Below are 14,633 nucleotides of genomic sequence, written 5' to 3' on the forward strand. Positions count from 1 at the left end.
CAATAGTGCTGAAGTTAAAAAACGGACAGAAACATGAACTGGTTTGTATTTAAACAGCTGATAGTAAATATGACAGAACTCTTCTGTCAAAGTATAGTTTATCAAAGAAAATGGTGTGATCAATTTGATGCTTAAAAAAACTCCACTAGAATAAAACTCAACGATTAAATGTAGTTCATGTACTTTATTAATTCATATAAAATTACTTGTCTTCCGGTTTATTGAAGCAATAGGTCAGACAACATTTGCCACAATAATGTCTGTCAAAGTGGCTGGCCATAAAAACTCCAGCACCACATTCATCTGAAGGGCACTCCCGACGAAGGCGACTGATTTTGCCATTCTCATCCACCTAAAAAGTACAAACATGTTAATTTTACAACATATTCCGAAGTCTAAGTGACTCAATTTTAATTTTTTAATCACACAGTAAAACTAGTTCTTAGTACTTATAAACCAAAGCACCCCCAATCCTCACCAGTAATCACAACAAAATTCAAAGTTCACTAAAGTCCAGCCTTGCTAGGATAGACAGAGCCAAGTCCTAAACCTAGATGTGACTTCAAAATCAAAACCCCAGTTTGGAACAAGGAGTTAAAAGTGAACCCCATTATATAAAGCTCAAATACTAAAGAGGGAAAAAACTTAAAAGAGTTTGAAGACAGGCGAATAAAATTTATTAATCTATAGGTAAAAACTTAATTGGCCTACCTTATAGTATTTCAGAACAGCCAGCTTAACCTTCTTTCTCTTATGCTTATTCTTCTTGGGAGTGGTGTAAGACTTCTTCTTCCTTTTCTTAGCACCACCACGAAGTCTCAACACAAGATGAAGAGTGGACTCCTTTTAATGAAAGAGCATGAAACAGGGTTTAAAAACTATTACATTAATGCTCATGCTCCACAACTAGCATCATGCTTCTTCTAATTGGGTGCAGTGGGAAGCACACAACACCACAGATGAGGGGTGCCTTAGAAGGAAAAAAAAGAGGCCTTTGATTCTTAATTACTTTACAGGGAGATTAAACACATTATACCATGGGATGCAATCTGCAAAATTCAATGCAAGAAACTATAATAGCGCTTCACAAATATTAGTGTACGAGTCACCTGGGAATCTACTATTACTCGAATAACACTTTCCCCACTTTTGTGTATTGGTCAAAATTTTTAACATTCATATTTAAAGGGCTGTTCTTTCCTCCAAACAGACCTTTTGAATGTTGTAGTCAGACAAAGTACGTCCATCTTCCAGTTGCTTGCCCGCAAAGATCAGTCTTTGCTGATCAGGAGGAATTCCTAATGCAAAAATAAAACAAACCGAACAAATTAAGTCACAGCAGAACAAGCATATCTGCTCAAGTTTTACAAATAATCCTGAATAGAATGGTACCAATATCTGTTAAAGAGTTCTTGTTCTTAACTGTAGGATAGGCATGATTTTAAATGTTTACTAATTTTATCATGTAGTTTAAACAATATTTAATACATATTGAAGGGGCATAGATAAAGCTCAAATTCACACATGTGAAATGCACTGCACCTTGGCTACATGCTCATAAACGTTTGTCTACCGTGTTATTCGAAAGGCAATTTCACTTTATCTGACCTCTTCCCATCCCACCAAAAGCAGGTATGTCTAGCGCCCAGAGGTAGGCTGGAGCCCTTGAGGTTAATATTTCCAGACTAGAAAACATTACTTGCCTTCCTTATCCTGGATCTTGGCCTTTACATTTTCTATTGTATCCGAGGGTTCAACCTGAGTTTTAAAATGCAAATATATAGGTAACGCAGTCACAAACTAGACGCTCAATATGAAGGTCACCACGAAACCGAGTCGGGTGAGGTGGCTGAAGCCTCAACAGAAGTGATCACACAGCCGGGGCCACCTCTCAGGACTGCCACGGGCAAGCACACTTCCCCAGCTCAGCCCGGGGAAGGCGGCGGCGGTGGCGGTGGCTGGAGCACACGTGCTCGCGCCCACCAGGCCCGGAGCACCTGGCCGGGGCGCGGGACCCCTGGTTTGATCGTCAAGCCGGCACCACTGGAGTTGAAAGGCCCAGACTTCAGGCATGGAAAACTAGCCCCTTGGCCCCTGCTCAGCAAACAACTCCCAATTCAGGGACAGCTTTCGGAGCCCAGACTCGGAAACATGTTCTTAAGCGAAAGTGCCAGTCTGGAAATCCACCTCAGGCCCACATTCGGGCCCTGGCTTCCTCAAACCACTTGGCCCATACCTCGAGAGTAATGGTCTTCCCCGTAAGGGTTTTCACGAAAATCTGCATCTTGGCGGCGGTTCCACCTGAGGTGGAGGGAAAGAAAGAGCGAGTTAGAGCTGGGGACACAAAAAGGGCGACAAATAAGTCTCTGGCCGGGGTAACAACCGAGAAGCACACACTCACCGCAGATGGCGGATCGGAAAGAAAGAGCGCCGCGCACGCCCAAAGGCTTCCCGGTGCCCCGCTGGAGGCCCCACCTCTTAGGAGACCACACCAAATGCCTGACTGCTGCCACAGCGGCTGTCTAAGCATGTGCCAGATTAGCTCGTGAACCTCATTTCTTCTCTCCTTACCCTGGGCTTATCTCTCACTTTAACCTCCAGAATTCTCTCGATGTAGAAGATTTGAACAACTTAAAAATATCTTTAAAAGGCTTTTCCCATACAGTGCACGTAGCTAAGAAGGTCTTTTCAAGGGGGTGGTGCCTCAGTGAGGAAAAGGAGAAAAATGGAAGTGTCTTCTGGGAATTGTAGTTTTCCTCTGCTCTCTCTGCGCTAGGACTACTTGTCCCAAGATGCAGTTCCACACCCTCAGGTTCCCTAGTTACTATCTCCAAGGCCTGGAGTTGGGGCTTGGAGAAAGGGATAAGGTGAGGAAGGGGGCCAGGCGAAGCGGAGTAATGGTTTGGGGAAAGGTGGAAACGAGTCGGAAATGACTAGGAGGAAAGGGTAAGAGGTTGGGGAAGGATAGAGGCTTGAAAGTATCATTTACCCACTTACGGAGGCGGTTAAGGGCGGACGATCAGCCATCTATCACCAGCTGTTCCCTGGACCTGAAAGAAGGGAATTCCTATGGCTAACTCCAGGCAAACTGAAAAATAAGTGGTATCTTCAAAAAGCCCGGTTCATCCTTTTCTCGCTCTGTAGCCCCTCCCCCTCCTTCACCCTACCCTCGGCCCCCCACTTCGCCAAAGTCTCTAGTCTAAGAAAGGTTCTGGGCCTGGTGTGTCACTCCTTAGTGTGAAACGTTTTTCATATGTTGAAAATCTTAAGAGTTTTCAAATTTTGAAATGAAGCCATACGAGAAAGAAACCTGTAGAATGTTTATTTAGTTGTCGAATTTCCAAATTTGGACTTTAGAAGTGGTCGTTAAGGTCTTAAGAGGAAGATTTTGGAGTGTGTGTAGGGTGCTCTCTTAAAAGGCGGTCCAATTAGAAGCGAGTTATGTCCTTACCTTAGCCTTTCTCCACTGTACAAGCCACAGAATACTTTCTAATGTACCCTTCTAATGTCATCTCTTTTTATCTCAATGCTTTCCCCTCAGCATCCCCATCACCAAATTCAGGACCTCCTAGTTTTCTCCTGGAAGGGTTCAGTATCTGACTTCTAACTTATATCTGGACTCTCTGCTTTTCTAACCCACCTTCATTTTTGCCTTCCAAAACATTCTGAAAAGTAAGAATGATGATGTCATTCCATTTTACCTCAGGATAAAAGTCCAAATTCCTTAGTATGATATTCAGCCTCTGCCTCCCCTACAGCCTAATCTGCCAAACCTGTTACTTGCTTTATACTGTAATAATATTGAACTAGTTAAAGTTCCTGACATATGTTCTCTCATGCTTTGGCACCTCTGAAGAATCCATTTTTCCCCCAGAACATGCTTTGTCCCCTATTCTGCCAACTAATCCCCTTTACAACAAAACTCCTTGAGAGAGATACCTGTCTCCAACTCTTCCCCTTCCATTGACTGAAACCACTCCTATCAGGCTTTGTTCCCACCATTCTAGTGAAATATTTCTTATGGTCACTTAATCATCTCCATGTTGCTAAGTTCAGTGGTCATTTGGTCATATTTGATCTGTCAGCAGCATTTGAAACAGTAGATCACTCTCTCTGAAGCACTTTTCTTCACCTGACTTCTAGGATACCCCTCTCACTTCTACCTCCCTGGACACTGTTTTACAGGCTCTTTCGTTGCTTCCTTTTGAACCAGCAGACTTCTAAACTTTGGGGTACCCCCAAGGTCCAGTCTTTGGACCTCTGCTTTGTTTATGTTTCCCAGGTCATTTTCATTCTCATAACTTTTAAATACCATTTTATCTGCAGATGACCTAGAAACTTATCTCTCACTCAGACCACTCACATGAACTCCAGCTTACATATCCTGCTGTCTACTCAATATCTCTAATAGGCAAGCCCCAAACTACTGATCTAATGAAATTTTTCTTCCCACCTCCATAAATTGCAATACCTATCTTTCTAATCTATAAGACCAAAAACTTTGTAGTCATCTTTTATTGCTTTCTCGTACGCACATCTAATCCCTCAGCACAGATTCTTTGCTTTATTTTAAATGTATATGCAGAACACCTCTCACCATCTCTACTGTTATTACCATGATTCAAGCCACCATTATCTTTTGACCAGATTATTGCCCAGATTATTGCAACAGGCTTCCTAACAGTTCTTCAGGTTTGACCTTTGTCTTCACAGAGTGGCAGAGTGATTCTTTAAAATATGAGTCAGCTGTCACCCTTCTGCCCACAGCCCTACAATGGCTTCCCATTTCAGAGTTAAGTCAACATTCCTATGAGTGAGGCAGTCACTCCAGCACTGGAGTGACTGGAGACCACAGTCCACTGCTTCTCTTGCCAAGTATGCCCAGAAAAAGGGCACCTTTTTCTAACCCTCACAAAGGTGCCCCATGGGCTATAGTAGTCTTGACTTCAAGGCCCTGTATCCTACATGATCTCTCGCCTCATCTCTTTCTTCTCTCCCTTTCTCATTCTCTTCTAGCTCTACTGGCCTTCTTCCTGTTCTTCAAACATACTGTCCTGCCTTGAGGCCTTTGGACTTGCTGCTCTCTCTATCTCAACCACTCTTCTCCCAGGAATCTACATGACCTTTTTTTTTTCTCAGATTTCTGCAGTGTCACGTTATCAGCAAGAGCTTTCCTCTTTCCTGACTTAATGCCTTATATAAAATAGCACACCTCACCTTCCTTATTCTTTAGCACTCATTTCTGTTTTACTTTTCCTCATACAGCTTACTGCCATCTGTCATACCATATTTTTACTGTGTATTGTTTCTCTCCTTGAATGTAACATCTGGGAGGTTTAAGACTTTGTTTTGTTTAGTGCTGTATCTCTGATGTCTAGTGGCAGATACGCAGAAGTTGCCCCAAAATACTTGTTGAATAAATATAGTACAACTTAAACATTTCCCTAGATGTTATCCATTCAGATGCTTTCCTTGATGTTTCCCAGCCCTGTCCCACAGACTAGTGGGATGCCTCTCTGGGCTTTTGTAGCCCTTTGTGCCCACCTCTGTCATACTGCCCTCTCTGCTCTATAGCAATAGCTCTTTTTAAGTATCCCTGAGTGTCTAGTATGAATGAATGAATGAATGAAAGGTGATCTTGAGTTGGTTTATGTAACTCAGTGGCATTTTGTAGATGCGGAGGAAGAATCCCTTGAACTGTATGATGGTTCGAGGGCAGGCCAGATAATTGTTCAGCGATTATTAGTAAGGAGATATTTTTTGGTATATACTCTGCTAGAAACTGTTATGCACTGGAATGCATATGAGTGGGGAAGGATAATGTGGAATAATATTTAGGTTCCCAGTTTTGTCAAACTTACAGCCTACTAGGAGAGACAGAACATAAACAGAAAGTCTATAACATGATAATGCCACGATAGAAGAAGTGCACAGTACCGTGAGATAACATAGCAGTGGCACTTGACCAAGTTTAATGGCTGAGACCTGAAAAACCAGTAAAAGCCAAGTAAATGACAGTGGTAGTACTTGTGTACTTTGAGGTGGAGGGAAGCAGTGAGGATGAGAGAGGGAATGCAGGCACAGGAGAGAATTATGCAGACCCTTGGGCAAAAGCAAGTTCATGGGAGTGGAGTGTGGTTATGAGGAGGACACGGGGCATGAAAAGGCTAAATTTGGTCACAGAGAGTCCCTGGTTCCTATAGGGCATTCATAGGCTATGTAAAGGAACTTGGGACTTATCCTAAGGGTAATAGGAAGCCACTGGTGTTCAGATGTGACCATCTGCTCCCAAATGATTACACCCATTTCTTTCTCCTTTGACTTTTGTCTTTTACTGTATGATATTACATTGTGTATTTATAGTCTGCCTCCCTTACCTGATTATAAACTCCAAGGAGCCAGGGACTTTATCTTATTTATTGCTGAATGATATCATTATAAAAATTAGAATGAAATATACATAACGTTACATAGTCATTATGTTACATTGGGTGATGGGATTCTGGATGATTTTTGATTTTTTGTAAATTTTTTTGTTTATGTTTTCCAAAATTTATACCATGATAATATAATTTATACCATGGGGGTTGGGGAGGAATTAAAATGTTTTGCTTTGCTAGACATTTTTAAGGAAGCCTTGGGTTCTGTTTGATGTTAATGCGAATTGATCTCAGGAACCAATTTCTGTACCCAACTCTAGTTGGGTAAAGATTCTTTACTAAGAGAGAGTGAAATATAGCTGCTTGAAAACTGTACTCAGGAAGGTACAGTTATCTTTGACATCATTGGTGGATGTCAACTGTCTTGACATCTTACTTTTCAATTAGTATATTCATAGTAAAGATAAGAATTATAATAAAATATTCTAAAAATAAATTTATAAAGTGTGTGTAGCTACTGTGTGCTGTATGACCGCGATGTGGCCAGGGAGGTATGCAGGTGGAGAAGTAGTCGACATTGTGTCATCAGGTTCTCCGACTAGTTTTCCCACATGAGCAAAGAAACAAAATGCTAAACCTTCTGTTAGAAAGTGTCGAGAATTGAGAAACCATTAATCATATGGTACGTAGGTCTGATTAGCAAGAAATGAGCTTTTTATTGACTGGTGTTTGTTATTTCTGTGCCAGAGGGATAGCACATGACAATAGAATAGATTTGACCTTTTAATTCATAGTTGAAATATTTATCTCAAGAGATCCATGGGACACTTTTTTTCTGAAATAAATGTACATTCGTTTTAGATCAATATTTGATTTTAAGCTTTAGATTAATTGATGGTCTTTTTTTCTTTCAGGCTTATCAAAGTTTTGATTTTGTTGCAAAAGCTAGTCAAGACCTAACTTTTCTCTGGTGAACAAATATGTCTGTTCAAGAAATAAATAAACATGCAGTTCTCCCTCCTATCATTAATAGAAGTGACAAGGAATTTTTGGAAAGTATGCAAAGATACATAATTACAGAAATTGAAAGAGTGGGCTGTAATGAGGAAGGACCTGCTGATGAATATTACATCATATACCGAAACGTTTTTGATAAGGTATCATAATGCTCTTAAAACAATGGAATTTTCATGGGTGTATCTTGACAACTAATATTCCTGTCTTAGTAGTAACACCACTGCTCATTTGACTACATTTATTAATTTTGAGAAGTTCATTTAGTTTGTTGGAAAGGAGCGAATGGGGAAAATGCAATCCTGGATTTACTACTAGACAGTTAATGAGTGTTTCAACTGTTTTAGCTTAAGTGCAGGCTGTCACTTTTTGAGCAACATGCAGCTGTGCTCTTTTGACCTTCCATCTGAAAGTATTATCTGATGATATGTTAGGAATTGGGCTGCAAGCAGAAAACTGGTAGTTCCTTGTTCTTTTGGGTTTGTGATATCATTAAAGTCTTGGTTTAGATTTGGCCTAGCATATTAAACTGAGGCCCTTTGTAGATTAGAGGTCTAGATAGGCTCGGTAAACAGGAGATTTGACTAGACTGAACATTGGAAATACGAAAATCAGATTAGAAAATGCTGTGGCTTTATATAACATTTGACTTTGCTTTTCAAGGTTTTAGAAATACCTATTTTTCCTAATGAACAATTGCAGTTTGTCCACCAATCCTAATTTTTTTTTTTAACCTTGCCTTTCTTTTACCCCCTTGCAAGATGCCTTGACAATTAAATAAGTGAAATCGGCATCCTTTCCTTGTTACCTAGAAGAAGTAATTACTTACCTTAAGACTTCTGTAAACTATTGGTCTCTGAGTAAAACAGCCACAGGCAAAATAGGAACTCAGTCATTTGTTTAATTATTAAACATTACACACTATGAGTCTTAATTGATCTCTAAATAAAAAACATAGTGCTTCTCCATAAGGAAAAGTGAGCAGAAAGTAGTGATATGTACCTACCAGTGGAATTAAGAAAATTGATGCATATTCATAAGAGCATAAAATAGAGAAACATAATCTTCTTTTTTAAGTCATCCAGAAAATTCCATAGAATGGTACATTGGCAGATTAACTTCATTTTATATATTGTTATGATCAGTGATACTGCTTTTGGTGTTTTAGTCATTAAAGACTATATTAGGTGAATGTTTAAAGGTCATATTTTAAATAGGTTTCATAAATATCAAGAATCATGCTATGACTACTTCTGTGAGATCAACAAAAGAAAGTTATAACTGTGACGTGCTTATCTTTGCAGGCCCAAATGCTAACACTTGTCAGAGTTTTCTTACCGGAAGAGCTGTTTGCTCTAAATTAGCATAATGATAGTGAAGTCATTTGGAGTTAGTGTTGGTAAGTTTAATATCTAGAGAAAAGACATGGGATTAAATAAAGATAATATCTATATCTATAGTCTTTTTCTCTTTACCCCCCAATATTTCCATTTGGACCGTCCGCACATTGTACAATTATAAATTGTACAGTTGTACATTGTGAAGAATCCTATTCTTCAGGGCTGAGAGGGGGTCTGAAAAAGAAATCTTTCGGAACTTAGCAGAAGCTTTTTTCCTAGCTTCTCACTAGATAATTTACCTTTCCATTTTCATGTTGTTCCAGCACATTTCATTGTTAATAAACTGTTAATGACTGCCCTCTCTAATATTCTTCCCTCTTGGAAGCATCTAGTTGGGCAGAAAATGAAAATATCAACTTACATCTCTGAGTACTTGAAACCAGAGGACAAATATCAAATTCTGTTTAAAGTCAAAGATAGAGTATTTGACCTGGAGAACCATGTCTGAATCAAAGTGAGGAGGATCTGAGACTTATAACCAGAGTTGAGGATAGGTTATAGAGCGAGCCAAGGATTTAGTAAGCAAAGAAGACCAGAGCTCGAAAGAGTGAACTTCTATAGAAGTGGGTGAATTATTGAGGCAACTGCACTCTTTTGTGTTTCTGGTAGCATTTTTATGAATAGTCTAGATTCACATAGAGGAGCTGAGGTGGAATGGATACCATTCTTCTCCCTCAGACTCCTGTACCTAGTAAGTATAGCTCTGGTTTTCATGGGTTTAATGGAAGCCCTAATACAGAAGTCTCAAACTTGAATGCCTACAGAGGCCAGATAGTTTCAAATAAAAGAGTTGGGTGGGGTGGCTATAAGAGACCGTGGAAAATAAAGAACGAATTCAATCTAAATCTCCAGCTGATTATTGCCATTAAGGAATAGTGCTCAGTTTTTCAGTTTTCAAGAGAAGCTGGAAATATGGTTTAGGGGTGAAATTCTTAAATTTTAAAATATTTTGTGGGTCAAGCAAAACTGTATTCTACCTGTGACCTGCCAGGCTATCTCCTTTATTTTAATGTATTATCTATGCGTTCTCAAAGGTTCCCATGAATGTTCTTCTGAAATCTATTTCTTCTAGCAGATCATGGTGTCACTATAAGTCTGTTTTCTATCCATTAATGTATCTGAGTTGTTTTGAATTGCAGCACATCTCAGAGGTCTGTGGGGTGGAGGATGGCTAGGAACAGTGGGGTGCTTAGTTTGAAAGGCCACAGATTAATGACTTCTATTTTATTAAAGTTTCCTAGATGGTAGTCCTCCTGATTTGGGTAGATAGGTAGTATGGTCACGTCAAAAATAACAGCCAGTATCTCCCACTCAGATATCCTCTTTTGGTACTTGCCATTGATCAATAATCTCCTTATACCATTCCCTTGATAGATCAGATGTCTTCCTGGATAATTTTTTCTAGGTATTGTTTAGCTAACAGAAAACCAGAGGGACACCAGAGACTAGAGATGTAGCAGTGATAGAAAGCATAACTGTAGCTTTCAGAGAAAATTATGAATTGATTACATCTTTTCCCTTTACACATTGAGCCCTTCTTTTTTTTCCATTGTGCAAGTATCCGACTTTATTTTTGTTTTATCAAATAAGAGAAAAGTCGTAGAAAAATTGCATTTGAGTTTCAGCTCTTTGTTACCAGTGTGTGGCTTTGAGTTCAAGTTGAAATTCCTCCATGCCACAGTGTTTTTGTTTGTAAAATTGGAATAGTTATGCCACACTTTGTGGTTTTGTGCATTCTTTTTGTTCTTCATTATATCTTCAGTAGCACAGAATAAGCCCCAAAAAGTGGTTTTTGAACAAATGAATAAAATTATGAATGAAACCTTCCTGGCACATCATAGGTACTAATATTAGTTTATCTTAATTTAACATTTTTCACATAGGATCTTTTGATTGCAAATATACTATTCCATTTAAAATTCACATACTCAATGATATATCCTTGCTAAATATGCTAAAGAATATACACACACACGGTCTTTTTTAAACAACTATATGTTACTAGAGATTTTTGTTTTAGTCAGTGTTTGATGGTGCCTGGCAAACTTCAGGCTAAAGTAGTATTGTCACCAAGGGATGCAGGGAGATAAAGGTGGTCCAACCCTGTGAAGAAGAGTATTTCGTCACTGAAATTGTTGAAGCATTATGATAATAAAACGTAGACCCACCTGGGTCACACTTATGATTGTTGTAATATTCTTTATGGGCAATACACCTTTGCATTGCCTGAACCTGGGACCTCCCATCCTTCACCCATCACCCAAGGCGCAGAAATAGCAAATCACAGTCCTCAGCCCAAATGCAGAGCCAATGACTACAAAGCATCATCCATCCTAGTGCTCGAGCATGAAAGAGAAGCCTCAGATAGGGTGGCTGTATGGTTCTATAAGCAATCCCTTAGAATGGTCCATAGCAGCATCCTGCAGGTTTTGTTCCCACCCCTCCACTCCCTGACCATATTTCCTACCACTCTCCCTCTCATTCGCTTTTTGCCGATCTTTAAACTTGTGAAGCATGCTCTTAACCCAGGGCCTTTGCCCCTGCTGTTCTCTCCTCTTGTAATCTTTCCTCACATTTCCATATGATTTTCTTCCTCCATTCAGGTCTCTGCTCAAATATCATATTCTCAGACCATGACATGCCATGACCCCAACCATCTCTAGCACTTCACCCTGCTATATCTTTTATTTATTTATTTAAAGATTTTTATTAAAATATCGCTAACGTACAATATTATAGTAGTTCAGGTGTATACCGTAGTTATTCAGCATCGATATACCTAAAGAAGTCCAGCAACACGATAAGTCCAGCAACCATCTGACACAGTACAATGCCATCACAATATTATTGACTATATTCCCTATGCTGTACATTACATCCCCATGACTTCCTTGTTTTATACCCGGAAATTTGAACCTCTTATTTCTCTTCACCTCCCCCCACCTTAAAATTTATTTTCAATTACAGTTACCATTCAATATTATTTTATATTAGTCTTAGGTGTACAGCATAGCCATTAGACATTTATATAATTTACAAAGCGATCCCCTGATTAGTCTAGTACCTACTTGTCACTATACATATTATTGACTATATTTGGAATGCTTTATTTTACATCCCTGTGACTATTGCATAACTACCAATTTGTACTTCTTAATCCTTCATTTTTTTCACTCCACCCCCCCAACCCTCTTCCATCTGGCAACCATCAGCTTGTTCCTAGCATCTATGAATTCGTTTTGTTTGTTCACTTATTTTGTTCTTTAGATTCCACTTATAACTGAGATCATATGGTATTTGTCTTTCTCTGACCTATTTCACTTAGCATAATACTTTCTAGGTCCATCCATGTTGTCACACACATTGATCCCTTCTGAAATCCTTGTGAAGAGAATTCGGAAACCCTAAATTATTTATAATTTTTTTGTTTTTTTTTGTTTTTAGCTTATTTAAAATGTTTCATAATGATTTTTTGCATGAGTAATGCACACACAAGATTAATTTTAAAAAGAAGAAAGAAAAAGAAGCAACAAAGAACAATATACAATGTAAAGTCACATCCTTCTCAAATCAGACCCTACTTCCCCTTTCCTTATCTGCTGGTACCCACTGTTTCTATTTTCTTACATCATCCTTCCAGAGATATTCTGTACTTAAACACCACTGGAAACCATGAATTTATAGTGATGAGGGGTTTTCTACAGTTTTACTTGGTATCTTGGGAGTAGAAACACAATTTGAGAATTGAGAGTATTGATCAGCCAGTAGGAGCTGATCGGTTAGAAAAACAGGGAAGTGAAGGGAATTCAGGATTTTAAGATCTGAATAAAGTCAGAGACTAGATTTGGAGCTAGTAAAGGACGATATGTAATTATATTTAAAAGATCCAGAATTGGGATAATGAGACCTGGTATTGGTTTAACTAACATTATGTTATATATGTGTTGATACCAAGTAGAACAAAAATGTTGTCTTTTTCTCTCATATTTAAGCTCACAGTATTGTAATAATTCACAAAGCACATATTCAGTAAATATTTATTGTCTTTATTACCCAGTCATATTTGGGCTTGCACTTAGCAAGCTCAAATTTCTAAAATTTTGGACTTCTAATTACTCATCTTGTTTAAAGGATAATCTATAACGTTATTTGAAAGTCTTTTGATCTATAGTCTTCTAGGAAAAAAAAAAATTCAGTACCATAGGCAGAAAAATCATATTTCAGGTAATAGAATATGTCACTGCATACAAATCCGTTCTTACTTCAATCAAAAAAGAATATGATACCTTTATTGAGACAATAAAGAAAGGCCAAAGAACAGCATTTCACCTTCATGGAAAACTTAAAGTTTTGGCAGCAGAGCCCACAGCACTGGTATATCACAGGAAGAGAATAATCCAACTCGAGGCAAAGTAAGTATATTCATAAGTAGCCTAAAAAGTGATCATTGTTACTTGGTTATATTAACTAGCTAGTGTAGCTATAACCAGTGGTTCTTAGTTTTTTGTTTTTTTTTAATTTCTACTCTATTTTAAAGCCATGTTTTCATGTTACCCTTCATACCAACTTGATATTATCTTAGAATAATTGGAGGCATATTGTAGTATCATAAAATAAGGGATATAGATAATTGCTCTGGGTAATTTCTTGCATGGAAGATTTGATAATACAATTTCATGATTGCCATCTGAATTAGGACACTTAATCCTGTAATGCACAAAGGTAAGTAATTTACTAGGAGAGAATAAAATGCTCACTCTTGTTGAGTAATCTCATATTTCTAGTGTTCCGTTTGGTAAATGATGGGCATCTTATTTTTATAGATAATTTCAAAGCAACTTGGAAAATTATGCAAAGTTTGATCTCCATTTCTGGTAATATGGCTGGCTAGATATTGGATCTTCATACTGGGGAAAAATGCTACTTAAAATGCTTTTTAAAAATCCTAAAGCAACAGGAAGCTGACAAGATAGTAAGATTATCAGAGCAAAATTGTAACAAGACAGAAGATAAGAGGAGCACTAAATCTTCTTTGGCCTTGAGAGCATTTATTAAAACTAGTGACCATAGCTTCAGTTTTTATGTTAGCTAGGGGGGGACAAAAGACAAGAGTCCAGGATCTGCCCAAGAGGTGTAGTCTACTAGGAAATCCTCTCCATATAAAGCTGGGACAATAAATGGCTACACCCTTGAAGAGTGAACCAAGGGTAAACTGTCCCACCCTTGGGGACTGCATGGAAAATTACCTTCTGCTCAGTAGACTGCTAGTGGGTATGGGGCTTATTCAGGGGGTAATGAAATGTTCTGGAACTAGAAATAGTAGTGGTCGCATAACTCTGAATCTATTAAAATTCACTGAATTACATACAAGGGTGAATTTTAAGGTATATGGACTATACCTTAATAAAGCTATTTAAAAAAAAGACGAGGGATAGAATGAAAAAGATTATGTTTAACCAGAACTCTAAAAAAATTGGGATTGGGACAATTCAAAGGGATAAGGGCTAAGAATTTTTTAAAACTGATGAAAGATAGCAATTCACAGATTTAAGAGGCCCAAAGAATCCTAAGCATTTTAGATAATACTCAGCTAGGTTTATTGTAGTGAAATTGTCAAAGAGACCATGAAAGTAGCTACAGAAAGGGGCAACAATCAGATACCTTCTCAACTGTGTTACAGCATATATTGGGACTTCATTTCTTTTTTTGGCTGAATAATATTTCATCATATTTATATACTATGTTTTGTTTACTTATCTGTTGAATACCTGGGTTGTTTTCACCTTTGGCTGTTGTGAATAATGCCACTATAAACATTCATGTACAAGTATCTGTTTGA

At 38.3% G+C, this 14,633-nt stretch overlaps 2 protein-coding genes across 11 annotated transcripts in view; one reads left to right on the forward strand and one right to left on the reverse strand.

Moving 5' to 3' along the window:
* Positions 1 to 164: 164 nt before the first annotated feature.
* On the reverse strand, positions 165 to 2,518 carry RPS27A (ribosomal protein S27a). Its single transcript, XM_039887147.1, has 6 exons — positions 2,402 to 2,518; positions 2,237 to 2,301; positions 1,704 to 1,758; positions 1,213 to 1,298; positions 712 to 843; positions 165 to 352 (listed from the first exon to the last, which is right to left on the reverse strand). The coding sequence occupies exons 2-6, from the start codon at positions 2,282 to 2,284 to the stop codon at positions 203 to 205; spliced, it is 471 nt and encodes a 156-aa protein (XP_039743081.1). The 5' UTR covers positions 2,285 to 2,301; positions 2,402 to 2,518; the 3' UTR covers positions 165 to 202.
* Positions 2,519 to 2,777: 259 nt separating this feature from the next.
* Positions 2,778 to 14,633, forward strand: part of CLHC1 (clathrin heavy chain linker domain containing 1) — a 57,310-nt gene continuing 45,454 nt past the window's right edge. For 5 of the 10 annotated variants that reach the window (XR_005658222.1, XM_039887128.1, XM_039887125.1 and 2 more), the window contains exons 1-3: positions 2,788 to 2,867; positions 7,295 to 7,537; positions 13,019 to 13,206. Coding sequence is in view for 6 of the 10 variants with exons in the window: in XM_039887128.1 (XP_039743062.1) it covers positions 7,361 to 7,537; positions 13,019 to 13,206 (365 nt within the window). In the remaining 4 variants the exon portion in view is untranslated. The other 5 variants (XM_039887126.1, XM_039887134.1, XM_039887127.1 and 2 more) reach the window with 5 other exon arrangements.

This window comes from Pteropus medius, unplaced genomic scaffold (assembly GCF_902729225.1).
Source record: "Pteropus medius unplaced genomic scaffold, Ma_sr-lr_union100, whole genome shotgun sequence".
In the NCBI taxonomy this organism is placed as follows: Eukaryota; Metazoa; Chordata; class Mammalia; order Chiroptera; family Pteropodidae; genus Pteropus; species Pteropus medius.

Coding starts and splice junctions, on each gene's coding strand:
- RPS27A (XM_039887147.1), bottom strand. CDS start 2,284: ATGCAGATTTTCGTGAAAACCCTTACGGGGAAGACCATTACTCTCGAG. Junction 1,759..2,236: donor GGAAGACCATTACTCTCGAG/GTATGGGCCAAG, acceptor TTTAAAACTCAG/GTTGAACCCTCGGATACAAT. Junction 353..711: donor CTGTTCTGAAATACTATAAG/GTAGGCCAATTA, acceptor TGTACTTTTTAG/GTGGATGAGAATGGCAAAAT.